Source organism: Nyctibius grandis, chromosome 3, assembly GCF_013368605.1.
Source record: "Nyctibius grandis isolate bNycGra1 chromosome 3, bNycGra1.pri, whole genome shotgun sequence".
NCBI lineage: Eukaryota > Metazoa > Chordata > Aves > Nyctibiiformes > Nyctibiidae > Nyctibius > Nyctibius grandis.
Window position 1 is genome coordinate 61,553,502 of NC_090660.1, and position 14,461 is coordinate 61,567,962.

General features: G+C 42.8%; 1 protein-coding gene across 2 annotated transcripts; it reads right to left on the minus strand.

Moving 5' to 3' along the window:
• Window positions 1-274: 274 nt before the first annotated feature.
• On the minus strand, window positions 275-14,051 carry AQP4 (aquaporin 4). Of its 2 annotated transcripts, none has more exons than XM_068396217.1 (5): window positions 13,978-14,051; window positions 9,187-9,601; window positions 8,094-8,258; window positions 7,648-7,728; window positions 275-5,025 (listed from the first exon to the last, which is right to left on the minus strand). In XM_068396217.1, exons 1-5 carry the CDS (start codon window positions 14,049-14,051, stop codon window positions 4,747-4,749), a joined length of 1,014 nt encoding a protein of 337 aa, XP_068252318.1. In that variant the 3' UTR covers window positions 275-4,746. The 2 variants fall into 2 exon arrangements, with proteins under 2 accessions (XP_068252318.1, XP_068252319.1); XM_068396218.1 differs by lacking the exon at window positions 13,978-14,051 and adding an exon at window positions 13,811-13,873.
• Between the last annotated feature and the right edge of the window lie 410 nt (window positions 14,052-14,461).

Genomic DNA, 14,461 nt, shown 5'->3' on the forward strand with positions numbered 1-14,461 from the left:
AAACCATCTGGCAAAATCAGTGAGGTACATATACCAGCATAGTTTTTGCTCTAATTGGTTTAGCTCGTTTCCATAAAGATACTAACTCTCTTTTACAATCACCTCTCTTCAGTGATGAATATTTTTCCACAGTAAATCATTCATTCTCGGTTGCACACACTTCCAGACTCCTCTTAGACATGTTCTATTGGCTGGATTGTGTTTTTTCCTTATACTTCAGTCCTGAGCTTCAGGATCATTAAATGTTTCCAGTGACCACAAGATACTTTTTTTTTTTTAATAGATAATTTATTTGCAACAGTAGTGTGAGATACAGTAGAATACAAGTAGGAACCAGATAATCATGTATTATTTTATAGTGTATTTTTCAGTAGATTATTCCAAATGTTACATATGGAAATTTTAAGTCCTATAACATTAGTTCTGATATCATGGTGATTAAGCATTTCAACAATAAGCGGTCCTGTGGAAAAATCCACGTACGTAGTTTGCTTTACCTCATTTGTCCTAAATTACAGACTGTAACAGTATGATTTAGATCATATAAGTGGGTAACGAATAGTTCAGTCTATATTTGCATCTTGTCTATTTAGTAAGTCCTTGAGAAACTCAGATACACACAGGTTGATTTGAGATACAAAAAAATTGTGCACGGTGTTTTCATCTCTCACCTTGGAAAGAAAGGTTCACAATGTAAATTCTCACATATTTTATTTAGATTAAAAATATTGGATGGTGTATAATATCCTGAATGTGTTACACAAACTGCAGATAAAACACTGCAGAGCACAGCAGCAACTGCTCTGCCACCAAGCACTAGAAAGGTGGAAATTTGAAGGCCGTCTAGCTTTCTAAGCAGATACTGTGGCAATTATTAATAATCAGAAATAAAACACATTTTGAAAAGCTCATATGCAAATACACGTGACAAGGCAAAACACTGCATGAGACAAGTCTTGGTCCTGCTTCCACTGCATGAATGAACGGTTCAGCTCCCAAATACTTCAACAGAAGAAGGGTTATAAGAACTTAAATGCTACAGGATTTCTTTTTTCTTTTTTTTTTCCCTGACAATAGTTAGAATTTGGCTGATAAACTCCTTAGAGTTTGTGCAACTCGAAAGGTATTTTTGTGCCTCAGTGTAACCGCCCTTAGCTTCCATCCTTTCTTTTCTGAAATCCAGTGATTAAATATTTTGAATGTGTTTGTTAAAGTACAAATACAGCAATGGAAACAATCGTGCCACCACGTCTCACTCTCACTCCTCCATGGTGGTTTTTTTTAGGACCCCAGAATGACAACATGCCTGGCAGACTTCCTGTCATATCCATCCACCATCATAAACAAAAGACATTTACCATTTCCCACCCCAAACAACAAATACTTCAAGAGGACACCAAGTTATGCCATGAGGTGCAATTTAGAGCTGAAGGCCTTTAGAACACAAATCTCACTCAAACAGTACAAAAGTACATGTTTTAAAAACCATATTAAGGAAGAAGTATTTCCAGTGCATAAAAAGGTCACGCTAGTCTATTATTTAACTAAATCTGGCTATTGTACAGTGATGATACCACTGCAAAACAACTCAGAGAAGCACATATCCCTGCAGGTCAAAGCTAAATCAAGTCCTAAGGGATGCTGAAGAGTGACATTGCCTTAAATAAACGGTGATCTCTTGTGGTGGGGCAGAACCATCTGTGATGACGGCCACTCCTAAGGATTTACTTTAGGGTGGGTCATAAACCTCAAGTCAAACGCATCTCCTTCCAGAATTAAGTATCGTGCTGAAAGACCTTGATTTTGGAAAAAAACATGGTGAAGCGCATGAGAGAAGCCATTGGGTCCCAAAAAAGCTCAGGATCATTTCCACTGTAGTCAATGACAAACTCCTCCACGAGTCTCCTTCTGTGGAAGCAGGAGCAGTCCTACCGTATCTTGCTTTCCTACTAACGTCCAATGGCATGGCAACATCCTTTACTGTCTAGCGGTCTCTTTATTTTAGCTTCCCTTCTTTCTCCTAACCTTTTCAGGAGCCTCAATATCTTGTCTCCAGTACTCTCTTTGAACGCATAGTTCTGAGACTGGTTCTGAGTGTTTGCCACACTTCGTTAATAGAGAGTGGTTCAAGGAAAAAATCCTCCTGAGGTGGCTGATGCTATGCTCGTGTTATGCTCACCTTGGCAGCAGAATCAGGCTGGCTGAGGAAAATATGCATCAAGCCATTTGTGTAAAGGACCTTTAAGCATAAAACAAATCACAGCTTCTTATTTAAATAACATAGTACCATGCAAAATTCACAAACTAAGAGCTTCTAAGGAGTGTCTTTAAATACAAAAATGCAAACCATTGCTTAAAAATATACCAGTACTGTGTGTATTACTCTTTACCTGTTTAAGCCATGCAAAAGGTTTAATCAAAGTGTCCCTTTAACAAATACAGCATTTGAAGGGAAAAAAAAAAGCCAGAACAAATGCCTAGACAAAAAAGTCCCACAAGTTTTGATCTTTATCATTGAATCTATTTAGCATGGTTATTTACCCATCTGAGCAGAGGTACGCAGGGATCTAAACACCACACCTGTGTTGCCCTTTCCCAGGAGACCTAGTCCTTGCTGTGGGAAGGAGCTCTTGTCTGTGATTTGACATTGTCCCTTGCAGGTCCCTAACCATGCTCATGCCCTTGAACCGTGATGCTGTCAGTGTCAGGGCACAGCTAAGGATAAATATCAGCTGTTTTACCAGACTCCATAGGCAGCCATTGCTGTGATGCCGCAACAGGTATGTGATGGGGAGTGTGTCTGGTGGGAGGGCTCATGCGTCAGGAGTGGGGCTGTTGCTGGGTCACCCAAGGAAGCCCTGTCCTGCACCTGCATGTGCTACTTGCTGTGCCTGGGTGGAATAAGGGAGAGATCATGGCCCAACTGCAAATACATGAAGGAGTCACGAATCTCCTGCTCAACGCAGGGAGCTTGTGCCACACTAACAGGGTTTAAGACAAGAAAAGCGTGAAACTAGGAAAATGAGTATGGCAGGACATGCTGGGACTATACAGTGCTGCAAGCTGGGACAGTAGAATTGCCCTTGCAAGTGCACAGATTTGAGGGTAGCAGTGGTTTATTATCTCATTAGAAACATCTAATTCCCTGTAATAAAGATTGCATGTAGAGTATGTCAAAGAACAGACAAGGCCATTACAGCCCACAGTCAGGACTAATGCTTGCCCCCCCGCTCTTATTGCTAAATAGGCAGGAGTGCTTTTCAATTTCAAAATAAAAACTATATAATTACAGTAATAATACCATGCTCCTGACTGCTCTGCAGCTGCATATTGTAAAACTCAAAGCTACTGATCAGAAACAAAAGCAGTAAGTCAGTAACAGCTTTACAGAAATGTTCTACTGGGGTGATTATGTCTGTCAAAATACTTCAATAAGGGAAAGACTGATTAGTGAACATATTTCATGTCACTTTCCCCCTAAAAAACCCTGAAAGTGCTTGCATCTTTTCCTAACAACAGATAAAGAATCCTTTGCCAGAGGTGTAATTAAGACTACATGAACACTGGAACAAGCATGGATCCTGTTCACATAGTCAGGCATCAGTTACAACAAAAAGCCAGAAGCACTCATATTTTTATCATCCGTTATAAAAAAATATTTCCCAATCAGTGTTTCAATACAGTTAAAAGTTAAAAACCCTCTACATTACTATTAAAAAAAAAAACATATCTCCAACCATCTTGTAAGAAAGTAGGTAAGTAATTTAAACCTTTAGTTTACATAAATTAGCACAGAAATGTGGATTTGAATAAGTGCACTGAAAACAGATATGCGTTCTTTTCTTCTGATATCTCTTGTTTGAGTTATTAAGTAACAGGAAAGCCTTTATATTCTTTGCATGACCTTGAGAGTCTGCTAGCACTAAATGGTCAACAGTCAAACCCCAGGAGAATGTTTCACCAGATAGACAATGACAAGAGGGACCATGAAGTACAGTCAAATGCTTTGCAGTCTTATTACAGTAGACTTCAACATTCAATTTCAGCGTATTTACTCTGGGAAGGGATGAAGGTAATATATTCATACTGCAAATCACATGAGTGAGATTTGATGGGTTGATAGACTTTTTTTTTTAATCCTATTAAAGTATCATTTTTTCAGAGGTAGTTTGCAAGGCAATAGTGACGTACGTGAGTGGAAACAATACTCCTTTGCTTGACTATGGATAAAACTCTTAAATACTGTTGGTGCCATCCCTGAACCTTTCAGAGAACGCTTAATGGATAAGATGTTCTAATCGGAGCTGACAACAGCCAATTAAGTGTCAGAAGAACAATCTGATAAGTTGGTCTTCATGTCTATAGGCATTTCCTGATATGCCTTAACTGTCAATCTGAATGTTAAACATCTCTATCTTCATTTCACTATTGACTGATTTATTAAAGGGGAATGCTCTCATCTCTTTTTTTTGACTCTGGGATTGTTCCAGAAAGAAGGAAAGGAAAATAGTAGGAACAAATCTTAATTTGGAATAATAGATGGGGAATCCTAATTATAGCGAAGTCCTAATATTCTAACTGAGCAGGTGTATGGTTTGGCAACACCACTACCACGCAGCTGCCCGCACCATACCTGTTAAGAAATGGCAGATGCTCAGTTTAGAGAAGATCTGTTTCTTTAATAGGTGGAAGGGTATCTGTGGACAGGCTAGCAGGCTGCTCTCTGCTTTCAGTGCTTCTTGCTAGTCATACAGAAGACAACACCTCACTGGATGGATCTCTTCCCTTCTTGTCCTCGCCCCTGTCGATATCAATCACATGAACTATGCCAGGCTTCAGGATCAGGTCATCGGTCTCTGCGTGGCTCCTGTTATCGTCTACCTCGACATACTTCCCTTTGGATGGCTCGGTAGCCTTACCGAAGACATCTTTAAAACGGCGCTTGAATTCAACGTCGGGGCAATAGACGTACTCATAAAGAGCACCAGCAAGGACTGCTCCTATTATTGGTCCCACCCAATACACCTGCAAAAAGAGGTGGAAAAAAAGACAGGCATGAAGCTCTAGAGCAAATCAAGAAGCCAGGGTCTCAGAGAAAAGTATGTTACTACAGACTTCACTCAGAAAACTCTGCAAAATACCCTGGCCCAATCATTCAAACCAACTCTGCTTTCCAGAAATGCATGGTCACATAGTTCCCTGGCTTTCATAAACTGAGATGAAATCTGCCATCATACCAGTTTATAAGGCAGAGAAGTATAACTACCATAGGTTTCACAGACAGTGACCTGGCACTCAGAAATTAAGTGACTACTCTAAAATCACATATGAAGTTGGTCAAAAGGCAGTCTCTTAGAGAGTTAATGGCATTAGTTCTTTGACACTTTTTTTTTCTTTCTGCCTGCTCCCAGTCTCTCTCTCTCTCACGTATATTTCACCCCTTTCAGAAATTCTCTCTAGTCACCTTGAACCCAGTTATCTAAACCACCTCACATCTGAGGGTGCAGCTCTCCCCTAAAAACTCCTCTCGTGCCAGCGTTTAGGGAATCACCAGGCAGTGGACCCCACAGAGCAGAGAAGAGGGACCCATGCTGATGTGTCAGTGAGGTATGGTTACTATTTTCCTGATGCCTGAAAAAGATTTCAGTCTATATGTTTGGTTACCAATCTTCTCAAGTAGACCAGCTGAGTGGCAGCAAAGCTACGGACACCTCCCATGGACAGACACACAAGCATCCTCTCTGGCTGCCCTACCTTCTGTTAATAGAAAGCAGCTTTTTTTTGCCCCTCTTTAAGGGAGATTTAACTTATTTTTTAAAACTTTGTCCAATAACAAAAAAAGTACAGGTTCATCATCCTTAGTTAGATCAACCATAGCTATAACATCTCTTGAGAAAAAAAGGCTACAGATCCCGGTGGAGTCACGTATGACTTGTCAAATACAGCTCTGTAGTCACATACAACATACAGTTGCTCTGGCATAGATTTGCTTTTAAACTAGCAGGGGTAAAACGACTGAGAAGCAGGCCCACAACTTTGAAGAGAAACCGTTTTGTCCGGTTTTATTGATCCATCTCTTTCCAAGAGGCCTCTTCTAAATTTTCATCACTTATCGTTAGCTGTAGACAACATATGGACTGTTTGTAAGATGACACATAAAATAAACACCAACGCAGGAAACTGATTTTCTTTCTGCATTTTCACCCAAGATGACAATGAACTTTTAAGGAAACAAAACCTTTCCTAGCATACACACAAACAGTTCTACTGCAGTATTTCAGACTCGCATTTCCAAAATAACCTTAATTTGGCTTCTGATCCTACAGAACCCAACAGATACCTGATTATCTAATCTGAATAGGCAAATACAACTGACAGACACAGCTTTGTAGGGTACCTATCTATTTCAGCATGACAGGCAGCAGTTCTGTAACATTAGTAGGTGCAGAAGCCCACGGGCTTCTGTCAATGGCACGCCAATGTCACTGCACTGGAGGACGAGAAAAGACCATCTTTCCAAGTGACCAGGACAGTAGCTAAGCTTTTCCTACAAGTTTCTCCATGGTACATTGGTTTATTGTTTACAGCTTTAGTTATAAATTACAGGCTCCCTCAGAGTATGGATAATTAAACTTGTGAAAAACTACAGCAGTTTTTTGTATGAACAAGCCGTTCACTGATAACTGGGTAAATCTGCCTCAATAGGATAACTCTTGGGAACAAAGTTACACATGGTATCGTGTTTGCAGAATCGGAGCCTTAGGGCCTGAAGACAATGCCATTTCTGTTATTAGCTGCAGTGGGAGCAATGTGGGCTTCATACTTTAAAAATCAAGAAAATCCTTATATACACTGTAATATGCAGCTCTTACAGTTAGCATTGAAACTGTCCCTAGAAGTGCTTTCCTTGTCTTTAATTAGGTGAGGCTGAGCTGCAATCCATCTCTCCCTCATAAAGGGTGAATTGGTTTTTAATAAGTTTAATAGTGGAATGCTACAGAAAACGACTGCATCATTCACAATCTGTTTATCAAATTGTTTCCTGTGCAAATACTCCAAGTTAAGCTGACACTTTCAAATGGAAGTAGGTAACATCTGGTGTGGTCTGCAAAGAGCAGACTGCAACCCCTTCACCCCTCACTGCGGGCATTTGCTGAGGCAGGTTCTCTCCCAGGAACCAGATCACAGGGGGTCCCTACTCTCATTTTATACATTGGCCCCAGTTTGCCGCAGAACCAGGTGAAACGTGAAGCCAACAGAATTACTTCCATAACTTCTCACCAGCGTGACAGAGGAGTTTGCAGTCTGCCTCGGAGAATTTTTCTTTTTAGCGGTTCAATTCTTTCAGTCTCACTGGATAGCTTTTTTTGTTTTGAACTTTTTGTACGACTTCCCTTCTACCCCAGCTACTACCTCCACGAAATGGGCCCTGAATGGCAAGATGCTATTCCAATGCGCTGCATACTGCACTGCAGTACTAGGCGAGGAGCATAATTATACCAAAGCTTGTGGCACGTCAGCACCTGTCTGCCTCAGTGATGGTCTCTATGGGATGTACTGGGACAGATAACTAAAAGCAAATTGATGTATGAAAAATCCTGATAGCTGTTTGTTGCTATGGTGAAGGAAACGTGAAAGCAGAGTTACCCATTGGTTTTCCCATCTCCCCATGATGACTGCAGGTCCAAATGATCGAGCAGGGTTCATACTGGCACCGGTGTAATTGATCTACAGCAGAGACAAAATGTTACCTGTTATGAAAGTCTTGAAGATAGGTATTCAATTTCTGCTAGTCCTTGTACTATGGGGACACCCTGGTTTTGCACGGCTTCTAATCTTGACAGCAAGTATTGTCACTCTCCCAAGTCTTAATCACAAAATTAACAAAGTCATCACATAAACAGGCAGAAAACCTCTGATGCAACACCAAGGGGACCCTCCTGCTACTCCAAAGGGTTTGGGTGTGGATCCATAAAGAATATAGCAGCTACATAGCTATACCAGCTATAAAGGCCACAGAAGTTTCCATTTACTTCTGAAGTAGTCATAAAGGGACAAGGGGTCTATTTTTTAAAGAGAAGCCATTAACTTACAGCAAATAAATGTCCAATTGCAACAGAAAATCCAATTGCTAAAGCTACTGAACCAGTGACATCACTTCGTTTTGAATCACAGCTGGCAAAAATAGTAAAAACCAGCTGGAATGTAATTATCAACTCCACCAGGAGTCCATGGCCAGCGGAAAGATCCCCATGTACCTGGAAGAAGGGAAAGAAACATCGGAGATGAAACAAAGGTGATTTTGTAAATCAGAAAGCCACCACATACATTAATTGTATTTCAATTAAAGGTATTCCTGAACGGCACACAGTGAAAGACAACAATGAAATTTAGAGGTACAGGTTCCCCCTCCACTTTTCTCCCCCTTTTTTTTTTAAATTTTTTTTTTTTGCTATTTATTTTGAGAGCCATGGAAAATTACTGCTGGACTGAGAACAGCAGGCTTAACACTAACATCCAACAAGAACTTCAAAGTTAGGCTGCAGAAGTACGGTTTATTTTTACACAGGGATTTGCAAATTCTGCACTTCCCCTTCACCATTTTTTTCTTGGGAGCACTGTAATTTACTATTCAATTATAAATTCATTAATTAGCCCTGATTTAATTAATTTAAATTTCAATTAAAAATTAAGCAGTGTGCAGCTCAAGTGCATTTTTAATAAGTCCTGCAATGGGGCTAACTGATGGCATTCCTTATTAGTTCAGAACAAAGCTGAAATCTAAGCCACAATCTATTTCAAAAGTATGTCATTTTAAATTGATGTTTTTTCAAACCCTACAATAATGGCATAGAATTAATTTCCCCCTCCCCAGTCTATACAAAAATGGCATTTCACACATGTATTATTTAAATTTTGTATGTAAATTAACATTACCTGCTGTCATCAGATTTGGGGGAGTTCTAGGAAGGAGAACTTCTATAAAAAGAACAGCTATAGATATCACACTGCATAAACCCGTCCTAAGGAGAGCTTTAAGCCCTATCTAGGTGTTGTAAATGAACCAGCAAGCTCTTAAAATCTCTTAAAATCTCTACTTGAGCTCTCTTTATTCTGCGTGACACTGATGATGTTTTCTCAGGCGCTAAGACAGTCTAGTTCAAGAGCCAGAGGAGAAGCGATTACCGCAGTGACTCCCAGGCCTCCCACCACGCTTGGCGGTGTGACGAGGTAAAGGATGCCTGCGCCCACGATGGCTCCCAGGCACTGGGCAAGAATGTAGAAGACGGACTTGGCGAGGCTGATCTTCTTCGTGCAGACCATTGCCACGGTCACAGCAGGGTTAATGTGGCCTCCGCTGATGTGTCCAAAGCACTGCACCATGGTTGCAATGCTGAGTCCAAAGCAGAGGGAGATAAGGACCATGTCTATGGGCAGCGGCTTCTCTGCTCCACCCCAGTTGATTGTGGAGCCGAGGCTGAGGAGGACAAAAATGAGCATGGCCAAAAATTCTGCCGAAACAGCTTTCCAGAAGGACTGAGTCCAGACGCCTTTAAACGCCACCATGATGCTCTCACACTTACACAGACGTCCACACTTACTGAAAAGGAAAACAAAGCTTCATCAGAAGTCACCAAATAAGCCCTATGCTCTCCTGTTAGGGGTTGCTATCCAGCAGACTTTGGAGAGAAGGTAGCAATGCTGAGTTATCGTTGGGCTGGGACAAACACAGACTGCACTCTCAGAGCAGACTGCCCTTAAAACACGACCAGTGTTTGAGCGTCTGCAGGACACGAGGTGATTCATCACCCCTTGCAATAAGTCTGTCTGTATAGCTTCAGTTCACAAAAAGCAACCTCTATACTTTTAGAAATAAATGAGTATGAAAATAAGTGTATTCTTCTACACTAGCTGACCTCTGCCTAACTTAAGAGTCTGTACAGCCCTACCACTTCCAGAGGCCTGTTGACCATCATGCTAATTAAATCAGTGGGTATCCTCTTCTTCTAAGTAAATCTGTACTTTTCACAAAGCAGGTATGATACTTCAATAAAAAGCAGTATCTTACTCAAACTCTAATGGTTTTGATAACAGTGGAGTGTAGGGAGGTTGCCCTGGAAGCTATAAGCCTATTTGTTTGAATACTCACACAAACCAATATTTCAATTTGTATTTAGGCAAAGAGCAGTTTCTTCACTGTGGACGTAGGGTTAAAATTGAATCCAGCAGGAGAACAGATGCAATCCTAAATTCTGACCTTTAAATCAATCACGCAATCAATAAAATGCTTTTTTTTGGTCTAAGGGTGCCAAGTAAGCTGTGGAATAGAGCCATATTTTCTGTGTGTGTCGTGTGTAGAACTCTGTGTGGCAAAGAAGGAAGTGTCTTGATTTTCCTCTCTGTCTGGAGATGCTATTTATTAGTCTACACTGCCTTCCTGATGAGTTACAATTTTGCTAGATGTTCAGATTACCTATGAAAGTGGGTCACCAAAGAAAAGTTATTTGTGGTATTAATAAATTAGGAGAATAAGCCAAAAGGGAAGCATTTTAATGCTAAGGAATTCTATGCTAAGGAATTTCTAAATGCTAAGGAATAAGGTTTCTAAGGAATGCTAACAAGATTCTTCTCCAAAAACAAAAGCACAAAACCTCCAACCCCTCCAAAAAGTAGAAAACAAAAGAAAGAATATTCAGCTGCTACATTTGGGAACAGAATTTCAAGTGGAAGATGGATGAATTTATGCTCATTTATCTAAGGTAACTGAGCTACAATGCATATTTAATACCACTTACATCAGAAAGAAGCATGAAAGACACGACTGGCCTTTTCAAGTTATTGCAAGAGGAATGGTCCATGAATTTCTTAACAGTTGCAGTGAGTTAGGGAAAGGCAATTTAATCCTGTGACAGGAGCAAATAATTTGTTTCCCTGTCTCATTTCTTATGCTAATTTACTGTGTATTTTGGATAGGTCATTTGAACTCTATCTTAGTTCTCCAGACTCTCAGATGAGAACAAGAATTACATTATCTACTGCAAATGGCTGTTGTAAAGTGCTTGTGAAGTGATCTGAGAGACTTGAGCACGATTTGCTCTGCTAGAGAAGAATTGAAGCCAGAACCTCAAAAGAAAATAAAGTAATTCCCAAGATCTTCTGATTTTGGGTCAAACTCGAGACAAACAGAAAGATGTTTTTGTAAGATCTCATATTAACAGTCAGTTAATGACCAACTATCTAGACTAGACTTTTTGTTCAAAATGGCTCCAAAACCATTGCCTCCCCCAGTGCTGAAGCTCACAGGTATTTGGTTGTTCTTACCTTTGAACTCTATGCCCAGATTCTATCTGAAACCTAAAGACTTACCTCTGACACTCTTACTACTTCCTCACTAATAATTTATCTTAGTGGCCTGAGTAAGACACAGGTGCTATATCCATACTAAGAAAAGCTCATTTTCCCAGGGCATGTCCCAGGTAAACATTTCGTATAGGGATGAAGTATATCCTGAAGCCCACTGAAAAGAAACCTGGATGCACAGACAAGGAGCGCAGCACTCATCCACGCTTTCACTCCCAGCTCAGTTGGGATGCAACCTGGATTTCCCTGAGCTTTTGCTTGCTAAGCAAAATGCAAGCCCTGGTGTTATATTCCAGACTTCAGCAGAATTTCCAGCCACCAAGGGCACTATGGGGGGAATTTAGGTTTTTGGAGCATGGGAGAGAAGGGTATGGCGAGTCCCGACTTCTTTGTCCGAGTGTGCCTGACCATCTCTTCCTGTACACAGAAAATAGTGAGATCTGCAAATTAATTACATTCCTTCATCCTATAGAAGTGGACAGAAAAGGGTGTTTGTATTGGGTATTAAAAATGTGCAGTTAGCTTCCCTCTAGTTGTGGAACATCTTGGAAGAACACATCAAGAGTGTGTGTGCGCATGCACGCAGGTGTGCAAGAGAGAGACAGGGAGGATTTGCAAGATCGCACCTTCTACTGAACTGCTGATGGGTCTGTCTAGAAGGAGGCTACCACTTACGAAGGGCAGATCTCATACTGCTTCTCCAGCTGAGATCACGTCCAATCAATTCAGTCAATATTACTTACAGCCCTGAAAATGCAAAAATGCTGCATGCAAGCCAAAAGCACAATTCAAACACAGAAGCTTGCTCATCAACATAAAGAAAGTTTCTGTTCTAAAACAGCATGATACATGGAAAAAAATCAAAATGGTGGAACTACGCTGTCAGCCATACTTTGACACTTAATGATCTAAACATCTATTTTTAATGCACACCTGTTTTTCTGAAGCAGTCTATTTTTCTATGACTTCAACACCCAGCAAAATGCCCAACTGTCATGGCCAAATTTTTCTTTCAAACTGCACACCTTTCCTCCCCACAGCAAAAAAACCCTACGAATGTTAATAAAAGCCTAATACTGTGTTTGAGCCCTGAGTCTAGGTTTTCACTCAAATCCAAAGGCTATCAGCAACTTAGAAATCAACACCATCTCTGACATCCACTATTTTTTCAGCATGCAATTAATTAAAAGGCTTGAGATGAGAGACAGAGGGGGATGGGTGTGCCAAGTCTGAAACCACATTGTGACTTTCCAGCAGCTAAGATTTGCCGTCAAAGTTGCAAACCAATTTTTTGGAGTGGTTGTTGTTCATGGTTGCCTTAGATAAATACAGAATACAACAGAAAAACAGAAAGACACTTTCATGTTATGATCACACATTAATTTCACTTGTGGCCACACTTGAACTTCTCTGGTCTGGACTACAAGATTACACAGTGGACTGTGTCTGACAGGATGCAAGGTGGGCTTTTACAGGTCACGTTGCCATCAGGACTGCAGACATGATTATGGCTTCAAAGCCATAACAATATAAATAATACAAAAGGCTTCAGTACAGGAGTCAAACTGTATTTTTTAAATTCTTCATTTTCTAACTAATATCACTTCAAGGAGCAGATCAAACAGCCTGGACATGGACTTGCAGCCAGCCACTCCACACGACACCACTGTCGCACAGAAGTTTTGTGCGTGCGGCAGCTATTTACAGTGGCATCTCCACAGCAAACTCAGATACTCCCCGACCTGTGCCGGCACAGCCAGCTGTAGCTCAAGTGGATATTAGGCACCCGCTTGCCAACTTGGGGGAAGGCGGGGGACAGGCTACTATTGCAAAACAAACGCGCTGTCGCAGGGCTTGCTTACATCCATGTCATCTCACTTTCCAATACGACGCTGGATGAGTGACTGACATGGAAAACTAAAGGAGGTGGGAAGTGAAGGCTTGGGAGCCCAGCACCGCAGCTTTTGGGCTGTGCGAGAGCTGGGCTTTCTGCCCTCACGTCTCTCCGTCGCAGGACCACAAGTGGCGAATAAAACAAAGTTTGAGGGTGCAGAAAAGGCGGGTGGTTTGCAACCCTCTGCCCCTCTCCGCGCCTCCAGTGTTAAAATCCAAGGACGACCGAAAGGCTCCGCTAGTGCCCCCGGGGAGGGGGATCGGTGGGGCTGCCAGGGCCCCGGGAGCTACCCCGCGGTGCAGAACGCCGCGGAACGGCATCACCGCCGAGCCCCGTGCCGGCGCAGCGAGGGCAGAGCCCGGCTGCGCGCTCCTCCCGGGGCCGGACACCTTGGGGGGTCCCCGCGGGCGCGGAGAAGGCGCGCCCCTTCCGCAGCCGCGCACCCCCCTCCCCTCTTCCCGAAGCTTTCCCATAAAGTCATCTTCGGTTTGGGCGGGCCGCCCCCTCCCTCGCTCCCTCCCTCCCTCCGCGCCCCGCGCATGGCCGCGCACTCACCCGCGGCGCGGCGCGGCCGCTCCGTCGCTCATGCCTCCCCGGCGGGCGCGGAGGCGCGGCAGCGCGGGCGGGCGGCGCGGGCCAGGGCGGGCGCGGGGCGCGGGGCGCGGGGCGGGGGGGCGGCCCGGCTCCCGGGCATGCGGCGGGCCGGCGCCGCGCTCCCCTACCTGCTGCTCCGCCCGGGCGGAGGGTGCCGGAGGAACTGCCGCCGAGGCACCGGCCGCGGGTCGTTTGCGATCATGTGAACATGCAGATTAATTCAGGGGGTTCGCGGCGGCTCGTTAAAAGCAGCAGCCAGGGCCGAAGCGAGCCCGCTGTGTTTCTGCGGCGAGGGGTGCGCAGCGTTGGGAAGGACTCAAAGGTTTCCCAGTTTCTTCTCTGCCATACACTGTATTGAAGGAAAAAAGTCTTAAGACTCTGCAGTCAGGGAGCTTTATCCATCTAAAATGCCTATTAGTGCCTTACTAGAGCTCTACTGGTTACAAAAGAGGCAAAGTCGTTTTATTTGTCGGAAGTTGCTAAATTCAACAAAGTTTTGCCTAGTGTGGAAAGCCAATGGAGGCCACTGAAAAGAACTGTTGAAATTAGACCATGATGCTGTTGAGGAAGTTCAGATGGTCCCCGCCTTGAGAAGAACCCAATGACTCTACA

Bases quoted from the DNA above. Each gene is read 5' to 3' on its own strand.
- AQP4 (XM_068396217.1), bottom strand. From the start codon at position 14,051: ATGATCGCAAACGACCCGCGGCCGGTGCCTCGGCGGCAGTTCCTCCGG. The intron at 9,602-13,977 runs GTAGGGGAGCGC...TTTCCTTTTCAG, and splicing joins CCGCCCGGGCGGAGCAGCAG to TAAGTGTGGACGTCTGTGTA. The intron at 7,729-8,093 runs GTAAGTTAATGG...TCTCTGCTGTAG, and splicing joins CAATTGGACATTTATTTGCT to ATCAATTACACCGGTGCCAG.